Below are 19,699 nucleotides of genomic sequence, written 5' to 3'. Positions count from 1 at the left end.
TGAATGTAATGTGTTTATCTCTGTGCCTAACATAATCTAGGTACTCAGTAAATGGTGGCTGCTATTATTATGGATTTTATCTTTAAAAGATTTTTTGTTGTTGGTGGTGGTGATTTTGAGTGTAAGAATTGCAGTCATTCAGAAAATCTGACTTTCTTCTCTTTGTTTCCTGCCCATTCAGAAACCAGGACAATTTAAACAGGAGAAAAAGAGTTAACCAAACGAAATGAGCATGGTTGTTCCTTATGAACCATTGTACTCATATGTTACATTAAATAAGCAGTGCTGTAAGGTAGGAGCAGGGAAGGAGGGGGCATGACAGAGTAAGACCAAGCATTTCTCTTCCACAAGGACTTTCATTAAGCAGCTTGGCTGACAATATTCTTGAGGTCTTTCTGATCTGGTCATAAGGATCACCAGCACCTCCAACAGAGAGCTGTGATATAGGTTATATCCATTCTCATACACCGCCAGGTGATACCATCAACTCAAGGTTACATTTAGTGGAAAAAGATAGCCATGCTGCTAATTTGTTCTATATATTTGTTTTTTTCTGCCTGTTCTTTTTGGCAGTGTGCAGATATGTTACGAGCTTTCTCTTCAGATACATGGTTAGTGTTTGCTTGGGAAAAGTTCTGAGCATTTGGAAATTTTGTTAGTTAAGCTAGAATAAGGAAGCAATAATTTCTATACTGAGCTCTTCTTATATTGCTTGTATTTCCTCCTTCCATGAGTGGTATTGCTCATGATTAGTATTGAGAAAAGTAGTTCAGAAATTTCTAGCCTACATCAAAACTAAATGGAAAACAAAGGCAAGTTTTTGTCCATGCTGGTGAAAGAACTTTGAAGATAGAGCAGCATAATGTTCGGGGTCAGCATGATAGTGAAAGTGGTAATTGGGAAACAATTATGAGAAGGATGAAATTCTATGGGAACAAAATTTAGGTTGCTTAACCTATTACCCTTCTCTTAAAGAAAGTCTCTTTTTCTAATCCTAAATTCTTGTGTTTTTTAATCAAAGGGTAACAGTTTCTTTACTGTTTCATTAAATTATTTAAAACATTATACTTCTTTCGATATAGAGGCAGTTTTATGGTAGGGAGGTGAAACTTCATGCTATTTTATTATTTTTGGCAGAAAATCATTTGAGAACTTGATTAAAATCAGTCATATGATAATTATGTTAAAAAATAATAGCAAGCTCATATTGAATACTCATCGTGGGTTAGGTCTTATGCTAAGCACTTTACATGCTTTATCTCATTTAAACTTCAAAACAATGTTATGAAGTACTTTTATTATTCCAGTATTACAGATGAGAAAACTAAAGCTTAGGGATCTTAAATAGCTTGTCTAAAGTCAGACTGTCAGTACCTGGCAGGCCCTGGATTTACACTCAGGTCAGGCTCCAAAACCCATTCTGAACAACTGATACTGACTTAATGCTATCTTACTCTTCTTATTGCTCCAAAAGAGAGCTGACAGGATATGGCTATATTACACATGAAGTGCAATGGTTTTGTTGACACACTTGTAGCAACTGCCTCTATAACTCTGTCACACTTGGATACTGAAATTTTGTTCTAAAAAAATCATTTTTGTAGGTGTATGGGAACTCTGTTTTCTGTATAATTTCTCTATAAACCTACAACTTCTCTAAAAACAATCATATGTAGCGATATGAAATGGAAACAATCAAGTCTCACAAATCACATTTTCTAATCTGTGGTTATGCTAGGATAGAAAGGGATATTATAAAATTTAAAGAAAACAGAGAGTTCTTTTGTAAAATATTCTCTAATCTTATAAAACCATTCCTTTTAATATTTTGAGTAAAATAAGAACATTTAAGAATTTAGAGTAGGTAAAATTGGTTGCAGGTTAACACTTGAAAAAATATCCAAATATTTTAGGCTTTCATTTAAACAAACCAATGTGTTTACCAATTTCATGTTTTTTGGTTTTTGTTTACAAGCTGAGATTATTTATACCAGTCCACTCACATGTGTTAATGAATACGTTTAGAAGGAAACAATATGCTGCACTAGAAAAATTAAAGCTATTTCTACCACTAGACATCAATAAAAACCATATGTCAGATAGCATCTGTCTGGATTGTTTAAGTTCCACAGTGCCTTGAGGCAGAAATGGAAGAAACTAAAGCAACAGGCTAATATTTTAGACAGTAGAATATATTCATACAACACAAAGTGAAATCATTTGGCAATGGTCCAGTTTAACACAACAGTTTGGGCAGCTAAACCAGATATCAGAGTTTCTAAAGCAGAAATCTTTAGTTTGAATTATGTAGGATAGATTATCACAGTTGACCATTGTTTTAGTTTGCTAAAACAATATACCAGAAATGGATTGGCTTTTACAATGGGGATTTATTAACTTACAAGCTTACAGTTCCAAGGCCATAAAAATGTCCAAATCAAGGCATCAATAGGATGATACCTCTTCTTGAAGAAAGGCTGCTGGTGTTCCAGGACTCCTCTGTCACTTGGAAAGGCACATGGTTTGTCTGCTGGTCACTCCCCTCTCTCCTGCCATTTCATTTCTTCCAGCTTTGGCTTCAGTTTCAGTGGCTTTCTCTCTGAGCTTCTGTGTGTTTCTCTTTTTTAGCTCTGTCTCTATTAGCTTCTCTGGGAGTCCTTCTCTCTCAGCTTCTTATAAAGGACTCCAGTAAGAGGATTAAGACCCACATGAAGAATGACTCAACTGAAATAACTTAATCAAGAGTTCCCACTCACAATAGGTCTACACCCACAGGAATGGATTAGCTTTAAGAACATGATCTGTTCTGGGTGCATACAGCTTCAAACCATCATAACCATGTTAATTAGATAATTTTGGAAAACACTCAAAATAGCTTTTATGTCTCTATAATGAAATATAATGTAATGCTTTAGTCCTCTTAAGCATTTGTTTGGTTTTGAAATTAAGTATTACCTTTCAATAGATTCCATTCTTTCAAAACTTTGCCATAATATATTGTTTGAGTCTAAAAGAAGGAAATACAGCATAACCTTTTATCACAGAGTAAGAAGATAAGAAACCTTTTATTTTTCTTAACTGCTCTCAGACTAATCCTACCTTTAGAAGAAAACACATACCAGCATCCCATTTTTAAATCCTTAACTTTTAAGCCAGATTGAGGTGGAAGCAGGGTCAAGATAAAAGAGGGAATTCTGGGAGGACTTGGAAAAATAGACTATCACAGAGAATAGCAGGACACTATTAAGATCTTTTTTCCAACTAATTAGAGTTAGAATTTTCTTTTACTTCCTTCCAAACTTATCACATGAATATTAAAAATAACAACCATTACACTATAAATATTATTCCTATTACATTCCTCACTCATATCTTTCAGGTCTTATTTCTATTAAGAATTGCTATTTCTGAAATGCTAATTTAACACTTGTTTTCCTTCATTCCAATTTACCCTTTACACATATTTCAGATTTGCTAAGCAGACCTTCCCAGAGTTTTAGTCATAATTTCAAAACTATGAAATTTTATTGTTTATATGTATCTTAACCAATGTGTCTGAGTGTAAGTATGCTCAGCAGGAAAGGGCAGAATAGCCCAGTTAAAGAAAACAGTTTCTTTTCCCATGGCAGTAACTTAGGTACTCAAATTCTGTTACTAAAAATACACATTTGCATGGATAAGCATTTCCTCCCTAAACAATACTTGGCACTCCATAAACACAGGGTAAGCTTAAGACAGACATTTAAAAATAAGACCATGTGGACAATTTTTATAGTTCATAACTTTCATCATAAAAGAGTGACAAATTATAAGAAATAAGCTATGTATAATATAAGTGATTTGAAAAGGATATTCTTTTACTAGACCTTTTCTCATATTCATCAATTCTCATCACTCTCAATGAACACAAAGCAATCATGTTGCTGCTGTGGCCTTTTATTGAAAATGGGCCTTTTTACCATCATGTTGAATTTCCTTAAATCATAACTGGAATAACTGCCACTCTTTTGTTCAAATACTTTCAAAGATTCTTCATTTCTTCATTTCATCTATACTCTGTAGCTTGCATCTCACTACACCCCATGTACTGCAAAGTTAAGTCAAAATAAACAGCTCTCTACTATAGAAGTACCAGCACTTCCCAGCTGTTTCTATTTTGATGGAATCCAGCATGATTTCTCACATTTATCAGTGTATGGCTACCTTACCCACACTGAAGGGTTGATTCAAGAGCCAATTGTCTGTGAAGCCTTTCTCTGTCCTCTACCTTAATGGCATGCATTGATGATCCATAAATAATGATATTGATTAAACTCACCTCCAGGTTCTTTGAAATGCTAACATTATATATATACCACAGAGCTATTGCTGGAAGAAATTTCAGATATAATATAGCCTAAACCCTGCATTTTTAAAAAATAGTAAGCTTTGGCTTCCCAGCCTAATTATAGTACCCTGTGTACATAATCCATTTAGGATAAAGAAATGCAGCAATAAAATCTCTGAAAATCTCCTTAGAGTTTCCAAAGCAGAAGTCTTTGGTTTGAGTTTTTTAGGGTGGATTATCTAGGTTGATGTTAAGTAGATAATTTTGTAAAATATTCAAAATAAGCTTTTATGTCTCTATAATGAAATGACTCCTTGTGTCCTCTTAATCATTGTTGGGTTTTGATATTAAGTGTTCAGCTTCAAGTGGATTCCATTCTATTATTTCAAAATATTGTCTCTAGAAAACCTTTGAAGAAAGGCTTCATGAGGGAGGTGACACTTGAAATGATTCATTAGTGTAGGTAAGCAAGTAATATTTAGAGTGGATTCAATCTGAAGAGCAAGATTGCTTATAATTATTAATCCCTTTTTTTGAACTCTACTTCTGTATGACTCATAAAGCTAGTTCTGTTCTTTTGTTTTATACAAGACAAATTCCACTAAAAGGCATTTTTTGTTTTTGTTTTTGTTTTTTTAATATCTAGCAGGCTAGGCCAATTAGAAAAATTCAGGAAAGTTGAACAAACCTCATTGGTTGCTATGTATATATGTTATCATTTCATTTATTCTAAACAAAAGGTTATCTTTCTCAGGATTAGTTTGCATAACCACCACCACCACAAAAACAAAACAAAAAACAAAAACAAAAGCATGGGCTTTATGAACAGAGCAACCTATGTAGTGTATTGAAAAGAGCCATACCTTTGTTAGAATCTGAAAACAAACTCTAAATTTTCAATTCCATAAGCTGCATGATTTTTTGATCAATTATCAAACTTTACTGAATCTCAGTTTCTGCTTTTCCAAAACAAATTAAAATATTTACTTTGTTGCGATATTGACAGAAGAAATTTATGTGGAAACTTTGTATAAGCAAACTTGCCCTTCCTATGTATCTCTACCTACACAATTTATTTGTGTCTACGCTTTAAGAAATTATAGGTTTTCCCTAATTAAGATTTTATCATAAGTGAATCTTGGGGAGAAAAAAAAATTCTTCCAAAACTGGAGCAGCTGCTGTGAATTAAAAACATATGCTATTTGAATGACTATTAATTAAAAATATGGAAACATTTTATGATGTAAATACACTTGGTTCATCTTATCTTTTAGGAGCCTAAGTTGCCAAAGGATTACCTTGCACAAAAATTTGTTCTTCTCTTTCGTTTGTAACTCTATTGTCACAATCATCCACCTCACTGCAGTGGCCAACAACCAGCCCTTTGTGGCTACAAATCCTGTAAGTAAAACAAGATTGTCCTTTTACGTTCAAGGGATGGTAGCTAGTATGGGGGTGGGAGAGAGAGGTAGGTGTCCTGACATTTGTTTTATATGTGTAATTAAGTACATATATGTGTATATCTTAAATCCTGAAATATAGAAAATATATGGAGGTATATCAAGTAAGGTGACTATTTCCCATTATTCCTCAAGATATAAAGATTGAATATCAAAGGGAGTAATACATTTCTTTAATGATTTATGTATTTTAGACATATCTCCACCTCATTTTATTGCTATACAATCCTGCTAATAGTAGGACATAAGGGTTTATGACTATATAACATTTATCCAGCTCAATTAACAAAATCAGTCAAAGCCACTAAGTGTATTTAGAAAAAAATAGTTCAGGAAAATGGCAAATTTCAATTTAAAAATATTTTTGGTATCAAGCTGACCTATTAAAGTTAGTAAAAAGAAATGAATTTTACTTTCCCTACATAATGTTAAATTTTATTGACATAAAATTTTAAAAAGATCTACCAAGTCCTCATTGTCTAAAGAGGCATTTATAAACTGTTTCCTTACAATCCCTTTGGAACCACAATTTTTAAGATGAGCATCAGAAGTGAAGCAAAAATAAGCAGAGACAATTATAACAACCAAATTTCTAAACCTAAGTTAAATTTTGTTTATACAAACGCAGATATTTTAAACATGATACACACATTTGTAAGCTATATTTAAATTAAAATATCTGCAAACATAAACACACATGCTAATTTAAAAAATAATCTGCTTTCCTAAAATTTGTAGTATATATTCTTATATACAGGTATAAATGCATATGGATTCATGTGCATGTGTGTTTGTGTATCAAGTGTTTTTTACAATGATTAATTTATCTAGTACTGAAATCAAAGAAAGGAAGGAATTTTCATTCAATGAATCAAAAATCAGCACTCTCATATGTGTTTTATGTGTGTGTTTAGGGTTATTTCCAAAATTCTAAAATCCCCTGTATTGTTTGCACATGTGCATCCGGATTGCTTAATCTTGTATATGTTCCACTAAAGTCAGTGGGTTAGGAAACACACTGGGGTATAATTAGCAACATTAAAAAACTGGCCAATGTCCTGCTGTTTTGAAGTGAATTTCTGTAGAGCAAAGAGATTCAGAGTTTTCTCATGAAACTGCAGAGGAACAGATTCTAATCCTTCTATTTATATACAATTTTGTTTTATTACAAGTTTAGCATAATTTTTTGAAATCTTCTTGGAAAAATTTATTGTCTCTTTATATCACCAGTAGCCAACATCTAATTTGTTCTAAAGCACGATTTAAGCTTTTTATTATAATAGTTTTTAGATAGTATTTTAAAAATGAAATCAAGAATTAGAAGCTCAAACAGATACAAGTGATTGAAAATACTTAAAAATATATAAAGAAAATTGAAGTTGAAGTCTATGTAACAGCCTATGTAATATAGGTCAATAAGTCACTTTTCACCTTTGAGAGTTAATGTAATGTTTTGTTCCTATAATGTTGTGTTTGACATTAAGGTGCTTTATTCAAAATCTAATGTTATGCATTGCAAATATCCTTCCATCAGGAGACATCATGAATAATAGTGAAAACAGATCTGCAATTACAGGACTTGTGTTTGCAGTGTAGCTTTGACTGATGTATGAACATTAACAAATCACTGTCTTTTCCAGTGCTCAGTTTATCTATAAAATACGTGAACAGTAATAATGCATACCTCACAGAATTGTTTTAAAGATTAACTAAAACAATAAACGTAAAAATATTTTGTATTCTAACTCCCATGCAAATATTGTTACTATTAATCCATGATAACCTAATATTTATTTTCCAGTGCATTTCATTTCTAATTTTCTTTTCTGTGAAAAATATTTTTTTCAAAAATAATGAGAATTGCCACTTAATATTTATTGAGCCCCAGACTAGAATTTGGACTTGATGATGCTAATTGGCCACTTATTTCTGGGGAACTTAAATTTATTACTCTTGTTGAGGGAGAATATTATATCTCTTATCCCTTGTGTTTTCTTTACTTTATATTTGAAATGCCATCTTCCTGCCTCTAAGAGTAGAGAAGTGAAAGCGGATACCTGAGAGAAAAGAGGAAAACCTACATGAAACCCTCAAGCCCCATATGTGAATAAGATAAAGTATAGGCTCATTGTTGTGTTTGTACTGGTGACATGCAATCTGCAAGACATTCCAAGAATTTGTGCACATTTAATGAGAATTGATTTAAAATTATTAGCGTTTTTCCAACAGAATGAAATAATCAAGGGATTCATGACAACATAATTTAAATAGATGTAAACAGATGTAAAACCATTAATGTGTGAAACTTTTATAATTATACAATAACTAAAACACATATAATAACTAAAACACATTTGGAAAATACATATCTACTAAATTTAGTAGATTTGGAGTTTACACATTTTTGGGAGTTACACCATTATAAATCTTTGGAGTCTGTGACTAAAATCTTAGAGGCACAAATAGATGACTATGAAGACTGGCATTTTTCTAATATGAATCTTTAGTGTAAAAAACTCTGCATAGAGAAGAGAAAATTCCATGTTCCTATATAGCTGATCTAAACTGAACTTTTACTTTATATGTGAATTCATAAACAACTAAAACTAAATTGCTTTCTTTTTTCACACAGGTTAGTTGTAAAGTATTCCAGTTCATTCATCTTTATCTAATGGGCTGTAATTACTTTTGGATGCTTTGTGAAGGCATTTACCTACACACACTCATTGTGGTGGCTGTTTTTGCAGAAAAACAGCACCTGATGTGGTATTATTTTCTTGGCTGGGGTAAGTGCCATTACATATATCTGCTGTTTCCTCTGAAGGAGAGTGCTTTTGGAGGACGCAAGATTCCTTTGTAATAAAAATTCACTTATGGTTAATCATTTTTAAAGACAATCAGGGGAATAACTTTTGCGTATTGCTGTAAATTGAAATGTTTAGAGCAAAGAACCACTGGCTCATTTATTGTTTTCAATAATCACAGTTAAATTAATAATGCATGTTTTTCTATTTACTATTCCAATGAATTAATATATTGTGGCTGAACATGTAGTGACCAAAACAGTAGAATTAGGCTCATGAATTAGGGGTCTAATTTTTGCACTGTTCTGAATCTCCTTTTTCTTCATGCATAATATGAGGGCACTGGGCTTAATAAACTCTAAAATTGTTTTCAAAAAAATACTGTTATTTTATGGTAAAAGAAGAGGGGTCAGTAACTGAATAAAGGCATGCAAAAGATCTACGTTTCCCTACTAGACATGGTGTCTTATTTTTCCAGCTGCTATGACAAACACCACACAATGGGTTGTCTTAACAATGGGGATTTATTGTCAGACTGTTTCAGAGGCTGGAAGGCTTGCTTCTTCCCAGGTTGATAGTATTCTGCTGGGCTGGCTATCCTTGGGGTACTGTAGCTTTCTTGTCCACATGGCAATCAAGGTCCTCTCCTGGGGTCCTGCTGACTTCTGGCTTTTGGCTCCTCCTGTGGCCTCCAGTAATAGGACCAAGAGAAATCTTGATTCACTTGGCCACACCTTAACTAAAAATAACATCTTCAAAAGGTCCTATTTACAATGGGTTCACACCCAAAGGAATGGGATTAAGATTAAGAACACTTTCTTTTAATATATAATTTGTACCATGTGTTTTTAATATTAATATTTTATTGTAAATATTTACCTATATTATAGCAGATTCTTCAAAATATGACTTTTAATCTCTACAAAATATCTTTTCCCTATTTGGGATTATAACTGGGTAATAAAAATTTTTGTGCATAAATCTTTTATTACATTTCTCACTTAGGATGTAGATTTCTAGAAGTGGTATTATCAATTAAAAATATGAACATTTTTGTGGCTCTTAATACATATTGCCAAATAGCTCTCCAAGTTATATTTCCAATGGAAATATATGGCAATACCTGCTTTTCTCACTGCCAGCAGTATTAAATATTACCATTAAAAAATCTATTTCAATAAGATAGAATTTAAATGTGTATTTTTTAAGAAATTACTAGGGAAGTTAAATATGTTTTTCATTGTTCACATGTTTAAATATGTGAAATAAAGTATCTACTTAAAAAAAAAAGCCTACTAAACATGCTAATTGTTCACAAAGCAGAGATACACTTCTGGCATTATTTAAAAAGAAAGAAAGAAAGAAAACTGGAATAATGCAAAACATAAAAACAGAAAATTAAGAAACATAACTATCGACAGATAAATAGAGGGGTATTCACACACGCACACTCAATCATTAGCAAACTCAGTTATCTCTAATTCATGTTTAAAAAATTGGTTTAGGATGTTTAAAACATGCACATATCTAGTCTCATGAACCATCTCTTTCTCCTTCATCTCTTCTTCAGATAATGGCATGCTAGTAATCTGGTCCCTGACAGTGGAAATTCTAGTCAGTCTCAACCTCCTCCCACATTTGATCATCTAACAAATGTTGGCCAATTCCAACCCACAGAACAAGTATAGATGTAGAATTCCCTCTAAGTCTCTGGGCTTAACAGCACATTTATAGGCTTAGACTCAGGGCTCAGACCACCTGACTCAAAATGACTTAGATTAGAAGAAAATGTGTAAATACATACAAACACAAAATATATTTACTGCTTAACTAGAACAGATATTTACATAATAAATACATATTGACCAGTTATTTTTGCTCCTAGAGTATCTGTGACTTTCATATTTCATGAAATATTTTTGAATTCCATCTATAGGGAAATTTACCTGTTTATTTCTTTTTCATTGATATTTACAGGATTCCCACTGATTCCTGCTTTTATACATGCTGTTGCCAGAAGCTTATATTACAATGACAAGTAAGATCATTTCTCTTTATGACTTCCACTGGAACTAAGTAAAATGAAAACTCTTCAACATAATTTCCCTGTTTTTCTCCCAGCTGCTGGATCAGTTCTGACACACATCTCCTCTACATTATCCATGGCCCGATTTGTGCTGCTTTATTGGTATGTAGTAACAATTCTCATTTTTTCATTGGTGTATTTCAATGCTATTCCCTGAATCATCTGCCCTAAAAGACCCATGGGGATCATAGCAGGGCACAGATGGCATGCCCCTGGTGCTTACTTGAAGAGAGTTTAATTAGGTGTTATATTGGAGGTGTGGGCAGGAAGGGTAAGGGACAGAGAGCCACCCAGAGATCAGCAATGGCGGGGAGTGTTATCACCATTGGACATGAAGAGGGGACAGAAGTGTGTTACTGGAGCTGGGCAAGTGGTGGGCAGGGTTGCCCAACAGGAGCTGTGGCCTTGGGTAAAGGAAAGCCACTACACTGCCCAAACCACAGCCTAACAGGGAAGGGGAAGGGGAAATAAATACTCTGACCTCTGTCTCCTCTCAGGCTGTGACCTATTAGTTCCTCTCATTGGCCAAATGCAGCAAATATCAGAGGGCAAGAAAGCTTTGGAGATGAGTCTGTCCATAAAGATCAACCTCCTGGGGCACAGAGTAAAAGAAAAGGCAGAAGACGGATCTAGCAAGTGGGGTGGCAACAGAAAAAAACAATATATTTATCTTGGTCATCAATAAAAAAAGCCTTGAATTTAGAAAAAGAGAGAACCATTTAAGCTGTAATTTTGCTATGGTGTTAATCATCACCTAATGTAAGTGTACCAATTGAAAATTTTCTAGTGTGGTTGCAGGGAAACAGAAGTCATATTTTATGCTTTTATTTCATTGTTTGAATGGGTTAGTAAATTCATCCAAATTAACATGCTTTCTCTCATAGAGCATTACATAGGCATGTAATTCTAGTCTCTAAAAGTGTTTCTCTAATTACAGGTGGTCTGAAATTATATATAAAAAAGATAATGGTGGTATGTTTTGCAGCTAAAATTCAGAACTTCCAGATTTTTTTTATTGTTTTTATACAAAGGTTTTTCAATTATTTTACTATATGGCTAGCTGCAATTTAGTATGTGGTTATATTAGAACAATGTTTAAGCCATTCTCAAAATTGTAACACTTTATTTAGAGTGCAAACTCTGGAGGTAGACTGCCTGGGTTTGAATGCTGCCTTCACCTATTTCTTGCTTTATGAACTTAGGCAGTTTACTCAACCACCCTGTGACTCGAACCCCTCATTTGTAAAACTGAGAATGTAATAACAGCGACTTTTATGGTTTTCTGTATGGATTAAATTAGTTTATACATGAAAAGTGCTTGGGCTGGCAAGTGGTAAGTGCTTAGCAAGGTGTCAAATGCCGGGTTTGTGCCTGGCCACACCAGACAGCCAGCTCCAAGATGAACATGTGGAATTTACTGTGTTCATTATAGAAATGTTTAATACACCTAAACGTAGTTTCTAGTGACAATTTCAAAAGCAGAAGCTCTTCCTTCCCCTGCTCCCTCCACATGCTAGGGAGCCTGTATTTAAGCTGGACCTTGAGACTGCCTGGCTTGGCATTCTTTGTACTCAAAGAGCCAGCTGTGAATCCTGGCTGTACCACAGTCCTTGTATATTTCAGGGCAAGCTTTGTTTTGTTTTCCTTTTAACCTTTCTGTAACTTTGTTTTCTCATGTGTAATTAGGAAATAATGAGTGCATATGCCTCAGGGAGTGTTGTAAAGATTAAACGAGATGTTTAGTGTTAAGAGATTAACAGTGCTTAGAATATAAACAACTCTAAAAAAAATGCTTTAAAAAGTTCCTTTACTTGCAATGTATTGTGTGATACCCTGATTCCAAACTGAGGAGATCGCAACAGAAATTAAGATGCATTGTTTGGGCCACCCAGGAGATTCCAGAACAAACATAAGGCATGATGTTATTACAAGAGATTTGACTGTGCAAATTCAAGTTCCTAAATCAGAGCTTCAGGAATAAGTAAAAGTACCAAGCAAGTAAAAATACAACAGCGATTATTGCTTTTCTTGAGAGACCCTGTCCAAATCAACTTTGCAAGGGAAGAGTAGATGGCTGTAGCTAAGATAAAATATCATAAAGCAAAATAGCCTATCTGGCTGCTCAGTAAGAAAGGAAGTGAAAAATCCACATTTACATATAACTTTTTCCACCTTTGGCCTGAAAAAGATTGGGAGCCTATTTTTCTACCAGTTTAAATTGTTCTGTCATTGGTAAAGGCAGAATTTAAGCTCCAGGGCCCTTCAAGGGGCAAATTCCAAAGTTTTGGAAGGGACCCTAGCAATTGTCTATGTGGTCATGTATTTTTATTTATTTATTTATTTTTGGTACAATTTTTATAAATAAGATTTTTCAACTGTAATCAGTTTTTTTCCATTTGGACTTCCTCTTTGTCACATTTCCCTATGAATTCGGTGGGTGCAGCATTTTTCAGATCCTCCTAAGAGGAGGCTGGGGAGGGATACATTTAATTTGGGTTTAGTGAGAGAGATTTAGATCACCTCTATGCGTAGATAAGTGCTTGCTGGCCATTCTAGTACGGGAATGGCTGCCAGGAACCCTCCTACCACCACTGCTGATTTGCTTTGCTTCCTGTCGTGGCTCAGGGATGGTTGAAAGCATCTGTAGTGCCTGCGTGCTACCTGAACTTTGTGGACATTGGAGCAAAATCAGATTTGAAATCCATGCAGCCCAAAACTATTCTGCAGGAAATTCTTCAAAATATTATAGGTCATATGGTATGAGAAAGAAATTTTACTAAGGTTTTCCTAAATTAGACAATCATCCCAAATATTTGCATGACATTACCAATAACAAATGGTGAAGGGAAATAAACTTTTGTAAATCAATAATAATAATAATAATTTTTAACAATTCTGTAGAAAGAAACAAATTATCTTTTATTTGCTCCATAAAAATATTTCAGAATATTTGTTCTAGGAAGAACCAATAAAATAATATGAAGCAAAAAATGGGTAAATATATATTATTGACTAGTGTCAAGCAGTTCATTAAGATTGCTATTTTTTTCTGAATTTTGTGATGTGTTTGGTATTTATCAACTCTTCAAAATTTTAATCTGTTGTGATTTCTTTTCTGGTTCTACAGAAAAGACTCATTTTTGTTCCAAACTTTGTATTCATAATTTTATCTTTTTTCTGAAGTGGATCCCTTACCCCAATTACATAAGCTTTCTAAATCCGCCCCTGGTATTTGGCATGAATATTGTTTGCATTATGGAGAAGACTGTATAGAAACATTGTAGTCTATCAGTGACTTTGGGGAATACAAAGCTGGGTTTAATCGCAGCTTTGTGCTTTCTCACTATGTTACTCAACTTTCTGACTTCCCCAAGCTTGGGTCTCTCTGCCTGTGAAATGATAATAACTTCCAGAATGGTCAGAAGGAAGAAAAGCAGGAGGAGCAGTGGCAGGAGGAGAAGGAAAATGAAGAGGCTCAATATTTTCCAAAAATGTGCCTTCCCTAGGTAAAATTCCCTTGGGAATATTAAGTCTCACCAAAAACACTCTCCTGCACAGATTTTTACATTTACTCTTCCCTTTGCGTTTGCCCAGAATGCTCCTTTCCACTTCATTCAGGTCCCTGCTCAACATACCAAAGAGGCATTTTCTGACCCAAATCTCTCTTTTGTCTTCAGTCTTGGAATTCCCTAACTTTGTTCCTTTGCTTTGTTTTTCTCTGTATCACTTACCACCAGCTGCCATATTATATATACTGTTGGCTCCATGAGAGAAGAAGCCTGGTCTGTTCTCTTCACTGCCATATCCCTAGCATCTAGGACAGTGCCTGGGAAAGGGCTGAAGAAGTTTAAATAATTCAAATAATTGATTAATACAGATTTTAAAATAATGATATAGAGGTATGCTGGTTTTATATGGAAAATGATCAGTGAACAGGGAGCGATCTCATAAGGTATTAAAAGTACTATCCTATAGAATATTAATATCTACTAATTTAAAATAATGTTACTCATTTAAAATGACTTCATCTTTAATTCGGGCCAAAACATAACCTGAATACATGCTATAGTGTTGACATTAATGTACTTTTGAGGGGAAAAAATGCTTCAAATAAACTAGATGTACATTTAAAATTGATCTCTTTGGAAAAAAAGTACAGTTTTTCCAATTGTTTTTTCTTTCACTTCTTCAAATGATTATCGGTGCTTTTTTCCCTTTAAAAGCATTTGAAACTAGAGTGAGCATTTTTAAATTGTCTCTGACACGTGGAAAGAAATCTTATACCTGAAAAATTCTTTATGATTAAAAACTGACAGCAACTGTACTATGACAATTTAACTGAACAAACTCCTGTAATTTTTAAAAATCAAAATATGTTAAAGTAATAACAGTCACGACTATTTTTAAAAGTATACTGACACTTACATTTACTCAATTTTTTTTATATCTATTGTTTCAGATCACTGCCAGTGATCTTTTATTTTTTTTAATCCAGCATTAGTTTTGACATGAACCCTTAAACTAATCTGAAGGCAAGAGATGTGGTCATGGAATTGACCAGTGTCAGTATATCACCCTTTCTGAAAATTGTAATTCAATAGGATTATAGGAGCATTGCAGTAACAACAGGGTGCTGGAATGGATTAGAGGAAAATGGCAACATATCTCTAATACTTGTTGCAGCTGCATGGTTGTATGTTTCTGGGAAATGCACAGTGGAAACAATGCTGCATATATATCCTTCAGGTATGAAAAGGCAAGAGTAGAATTCATCAGCACACACACACAAAAGTGCCAAAAATGCATAATTTTCAGATAAAAAATAAATAATAGAATATAAATAAACTGAACATCTGAAATATTTTCCTGTGGTGACTATCAATATGTGTTTGACTCATCATTTTTGCATCACAATCATTAGAATTTCATATTGTGGGGGGATGTTGTAAACAACTGGGGTTCAATCCTTTTAAATATTTGTGTGTTTCTGTTTGCAGTTATAGGTTTATCTGGTTTTGGTTGTAAAGTGGATGTGGAAACACAGGTTTATCCTGCTTTATATTTAAAATACTTCATTTGAGTTTGGCTTTTGTGTCAATGCCCTTGGTAAATATAATTACTTTTTAAAATTCTGGCCTATTTTAGTTAAAGCTTAATGTTAGACATCAGATCTAGCTTTCCAAAATACTGCTCATTTTAATGTTATTTTTAAACAATTTGTAATTAATATACAATGATATTTCAATTTTTAAAATCATGTTGTCTGTGCTTACTTGCTACATTTTAAACAGATAACTTACACCTGATATATATTCAATTTCATAGTACAAGAAAAATTAAAAAGGGTTATATAATTTTCAATTTGTCTCTTCTTAACTGTAAATATTCAATTATTTTTGCTGTAAAATGGAAGAGATTAGATATAGTTCATTTGAAATTTAAAATTCCTGTCCTATTTTTGTTTAAGATAAATGGAAGTATTTATAGGAACTGAAGTAGGATGACAGTATCATAATTCCCAAAACTATGTTATGTGGAGAATTGTACAGAGAATAGTGTCTGATTCACTCTAGCTCAACTATTTATAGAATAGCTAACATAAGGATTAATCCCATTGTCAATTCTGGTTTGTGGTTTCATATTTCAAATTGGGCTGCCATTTTGGAGAAGCATTTTGCCCTGAGAAATTTTCATATAATGGGGATCTATATCACAGCATTTCTACCGGTATTTTCCTAAATTATGATTATATATATTACAACTCTAAGATATTCTATCTTCTAAATTTATAAGAAGATAAAAGAGCATTTTCCTCTCTTCTGTGGGTTGATAGTAATTTCAATTTAGTCAAAACTATTAACACAGCAATGGATAGCTAGAAGGGAACACATTCAGATAGGAGGAATAACAGCTGGCATGTTGATTTGACATGTTTCATTTTTACACCTGTTGAAATGGCTTATTGTGCTTTTGTCTTTAGCAAAGTCATTCCTGGGTAAACATGTTACTTTTCATAGCTGTGTTTCTATCAGAATTATAGTGAGGTGTATGTTTTAGAAGCATATGTTCCATTGAACTCTCTAAGAATAGTAATGAAATATTTTTATCCCAGTTATTTTCCTAAAGCATGCCTTAAATTAGAAAATGCCTGTTATTAGTTAACTGTTTTCTATATTAAGTGAGATGCTACCATAATTTTTCCAATTTATCAAAGTGCATTGATATAAACTATATACTAGCATGTAGTTTGAAAATTTTAGATTATTAAACAAAGAGCAGATGCTTCAAGTTACGAGCCAAAAAGGAAAATAACAATTAGCCCTTAGCAACTCTTCTGTGGTTAAAGTCCAAAATCCTATGGAAGGCATATGAATGGGGATGCATAAAGGAAAAAACAAAACAAAACAAAACAAAAAAACAGAAGTAAAAGATACTGACTCAGAAAAGAGAAAGTAGCCATATGTGAAAATGAGAGGAGAGAAAAACAGAGAGAAAAATAAATATGTTTTACGAGAACTCTGTCTTGTGAGTCACTTAGTTATCTGCACCATATTTTCAAAGTTTTATGTTTTTCTTTGAAAGGGAATATTGTCTCTTCGGGAAAGTTATTGTGGCAGAGTAAATATGTAACCAGATAGTAATTAACAGAAGACCCTGTGGAGTACTCAAAAGATTTAAGCTACAGCATGATTTATGCTGAATAACAACTGATTCAATTGTGTGTCTCAGTCTCTTTATAATGATAAAAAGAATTATAGTACTATCTTTGAGTACTGTTATGAGGATTATTGTTACAAAAAGCAACCAAAAGCTGAGTAAAATTATTTTAATGCTATAATCTGTATTTGGAAAATATCTAATAAGGACACTGATCCAGAGGAGATGCTTAAAATTTTTTTTAGCATTTGTTATAAACTATTCATTTTCTTTGTTTGAATTGAAAATGTTCAAAAACTATAGTTTTGGCACTATGACAAAATACAAAAAATTGTATAAGAAAATGATTCTGACAAAAACTCTCAAACAAAATAAAATAGTTTAAAAGAACTATCTTGAACTGAATGTGTTCCACCATAACTGTTTTTCTAAACCACAACTCCATTAAAATTGATATATTGATGAATGAATAAATGAATATACTGTGTTCCCTTTAATGGAACACATTCTCTTACACTGAAAATATTCTAAGGTCTATGAAATTTGAGGTCCTTTGCTAGTGTTTCTTAATATTAAATATGAAATTATTTTTATATGAATTTTTACCTTCCTTTTAGGTGAATCTTTTTTTCCTGTTAAATATTGTACGTGTTCTCATCACCAAGTTAAAAGTTACTCATCAAGCAGAATCCAATCTCTACATGAAAGCTGTGAGAGCTACGCTTATCCTGGTGCCCCTGCTAGGTATTGAGTTTGTGCTGATTCCATGGAGACCCGAAGGAAGAATTGCCGAAGAGGTTTACGACTACATCATGCATATCCTTATGCACTACCAGGTATGGCTTTCTCAACATCAGGGAGGCAGCTAGGGAAATTTGGTTTCATACAGCTTTGTTTTGTTTTTGGCTATGTATTCCATAGTTGTTTACGAATAGATATATCTTTTCCATTTGGAATCTGATAATTCTATTTATATTTTACAGGGTCTTTTGGTCTCTACAATTTTCTGCTTCTTTAATGGAGAGGTATGGTAATTGACTTTATTCCTTTCATATTTGCAGTATATGTTTCCTTAAAAAAAAGCATGGGACAGAATTATAAATTCTCTAGTAATAACAATTTCAAATTGTTTCCATCAGGAAAAGAACCAAAAAGTTCTTTTCACTGATGTTAACACTTTCCCAAAAGCTCCGGCCAGATTAGATTTCAAGGATAGTGCAAATTTAGCCTTACTTTAATATATATCATCACTGATTTTTATTCATCTAGTCCTTTCACCCACCTTTTCATATAAAACTATTTTGTGTGGACTTTCTCCTATGTACAGAGTGAGGCAATCCTTAACCTCATATAACATACACTGTAATAGAAAATAGAATTTGCTCATTTTCTCCTTTTTCTGCCTGCTCTACCATGTGGGAGGTGGCCTTTGGGAAGAGTTTTATGGTGGATAGAAAAGGATTTAAAAAATTAAATTCTCAATTACACAGGGAGGAGATGTAGTGGGTTAGGCAACTTAAGAGAATAGAATGCTTTAATGCATAACCAGGTAGTGTGTTCTTGGATATTTCTTGACTTATATCAGACTTTCTTAATAGAGAAGCTTCAAACATTTTGAAACTGGTACCATTTTTCAGAGTGTTATAGCTTAGTAGTATGAAGTATATTGATTTTTCTTTATATGTTTTTAATTTAGTTGACACATTTTAGCTAGTAGGAGGATTTTGGCAATATTCAACAAAGTTTAGAAATCCAGGGGGCAACTGAGTGAGGCACGGACACGTGGAAACTTGAAGCCTATCAGTGAGCTTCAGATGGGAAAAACAAGGAACCAGACTACATAACTTTAGGAAAAACATTCCTATAAACCAATCATGTACATATTATGAAAAATTAAAGAATATTGTTTTTCCCCTGCTTAAGAAATATTGTATTTTTCTCTTGGCATAAAATAAAATTTAATATGTAATTTTAAATGTGGGTTTCAAAATATAGGCATTTATTTTATAAATTTATATATTTATAATGGGGTAAAGAACTGTCAAATCTAATAGGCTTAATTATGTACCATTTGATGGTGCCTCTATGATGCTTCTGCTATGCAAAGAAGAGGAATGACTTTTTCTGAAGTTAATGAGAAGTACAGACAAAGAATGCAATTATGAAGAATAGATAAATCATATTAGATTTATCTATTACGAAGAATAGATAAATCCCTCAGAATATAATAGATTTCTTATTTGATTTGTCAAATCACTCATTTTCAAAACTAACATGTACGTGGGAACATTAATCATATTGGAATCAAAATCTCAAATTGGCCCTTTTATTTAGAAAGAGTATTCAGGAAATATCTAAGCTAATG

The 19,699-nt window shown here is 33.1% G+C and overlaps 1 protein-coding gene across 2 annotated transcripts in view; it reads left to right on the top strand.

Moving 5' to 3' along the window:
* The window catches only part of CALCRL (calcitonin receptor like receptor), a 105,621-nt gene that overhangs the window by 79,502 nt on the left and 6,420 nt on the right, over positions 1 to 19,699 (top strand). For both annotated transcript variants that reach the window (XM_037849404.1, XM_037849403.1), the window contains 6 exons: positions 5,602 to 5,728; positions 8,420 to 8,573; positions 10,569 to 10,629; positions 10,713 to 10,779; positions 17,952 to 18,170; positions 18,318 to 18,359. In XM_037849404.1, the coding sequence (XP_037705332.1) occupies positions 5,602 to 5,728; positions 8,420 to 8,573; positions 10,569 to 10,629; positions 10,713 to 10,779; positions 17,952 to 18,170; positions 18,318 to 18,359 (670 nt within the window). The remainder of the gene's footprint in view (positions 1 to 5,601; positions 5,729 to 8,419; positions 8,574 to 10,568; positions 10,630 to 10,712; positions 10,780 to 17,951; positions 18,171 to 18,317; positions 18,360 to 19,699) is intronic.

This window comes from Choloepus didactylus, chromosome 9 (genome assembly GCF_015220235.1).
Source record: "Choloepus didactylus isolate mChoDid1 chromosome 9, mChoDid1.pri, whole genome shotgun sequence".
In the NCBI taxonomy this organism is placed as follows: Eukaryota; Metazoa; Chordata; class Mammalia; order Pilosa; family Megalonychidae; genus Choloepus; species Choloepus didactylus.
This window is presented reverse-complemented; position numbering and strand designations above follow the sequence as displayed.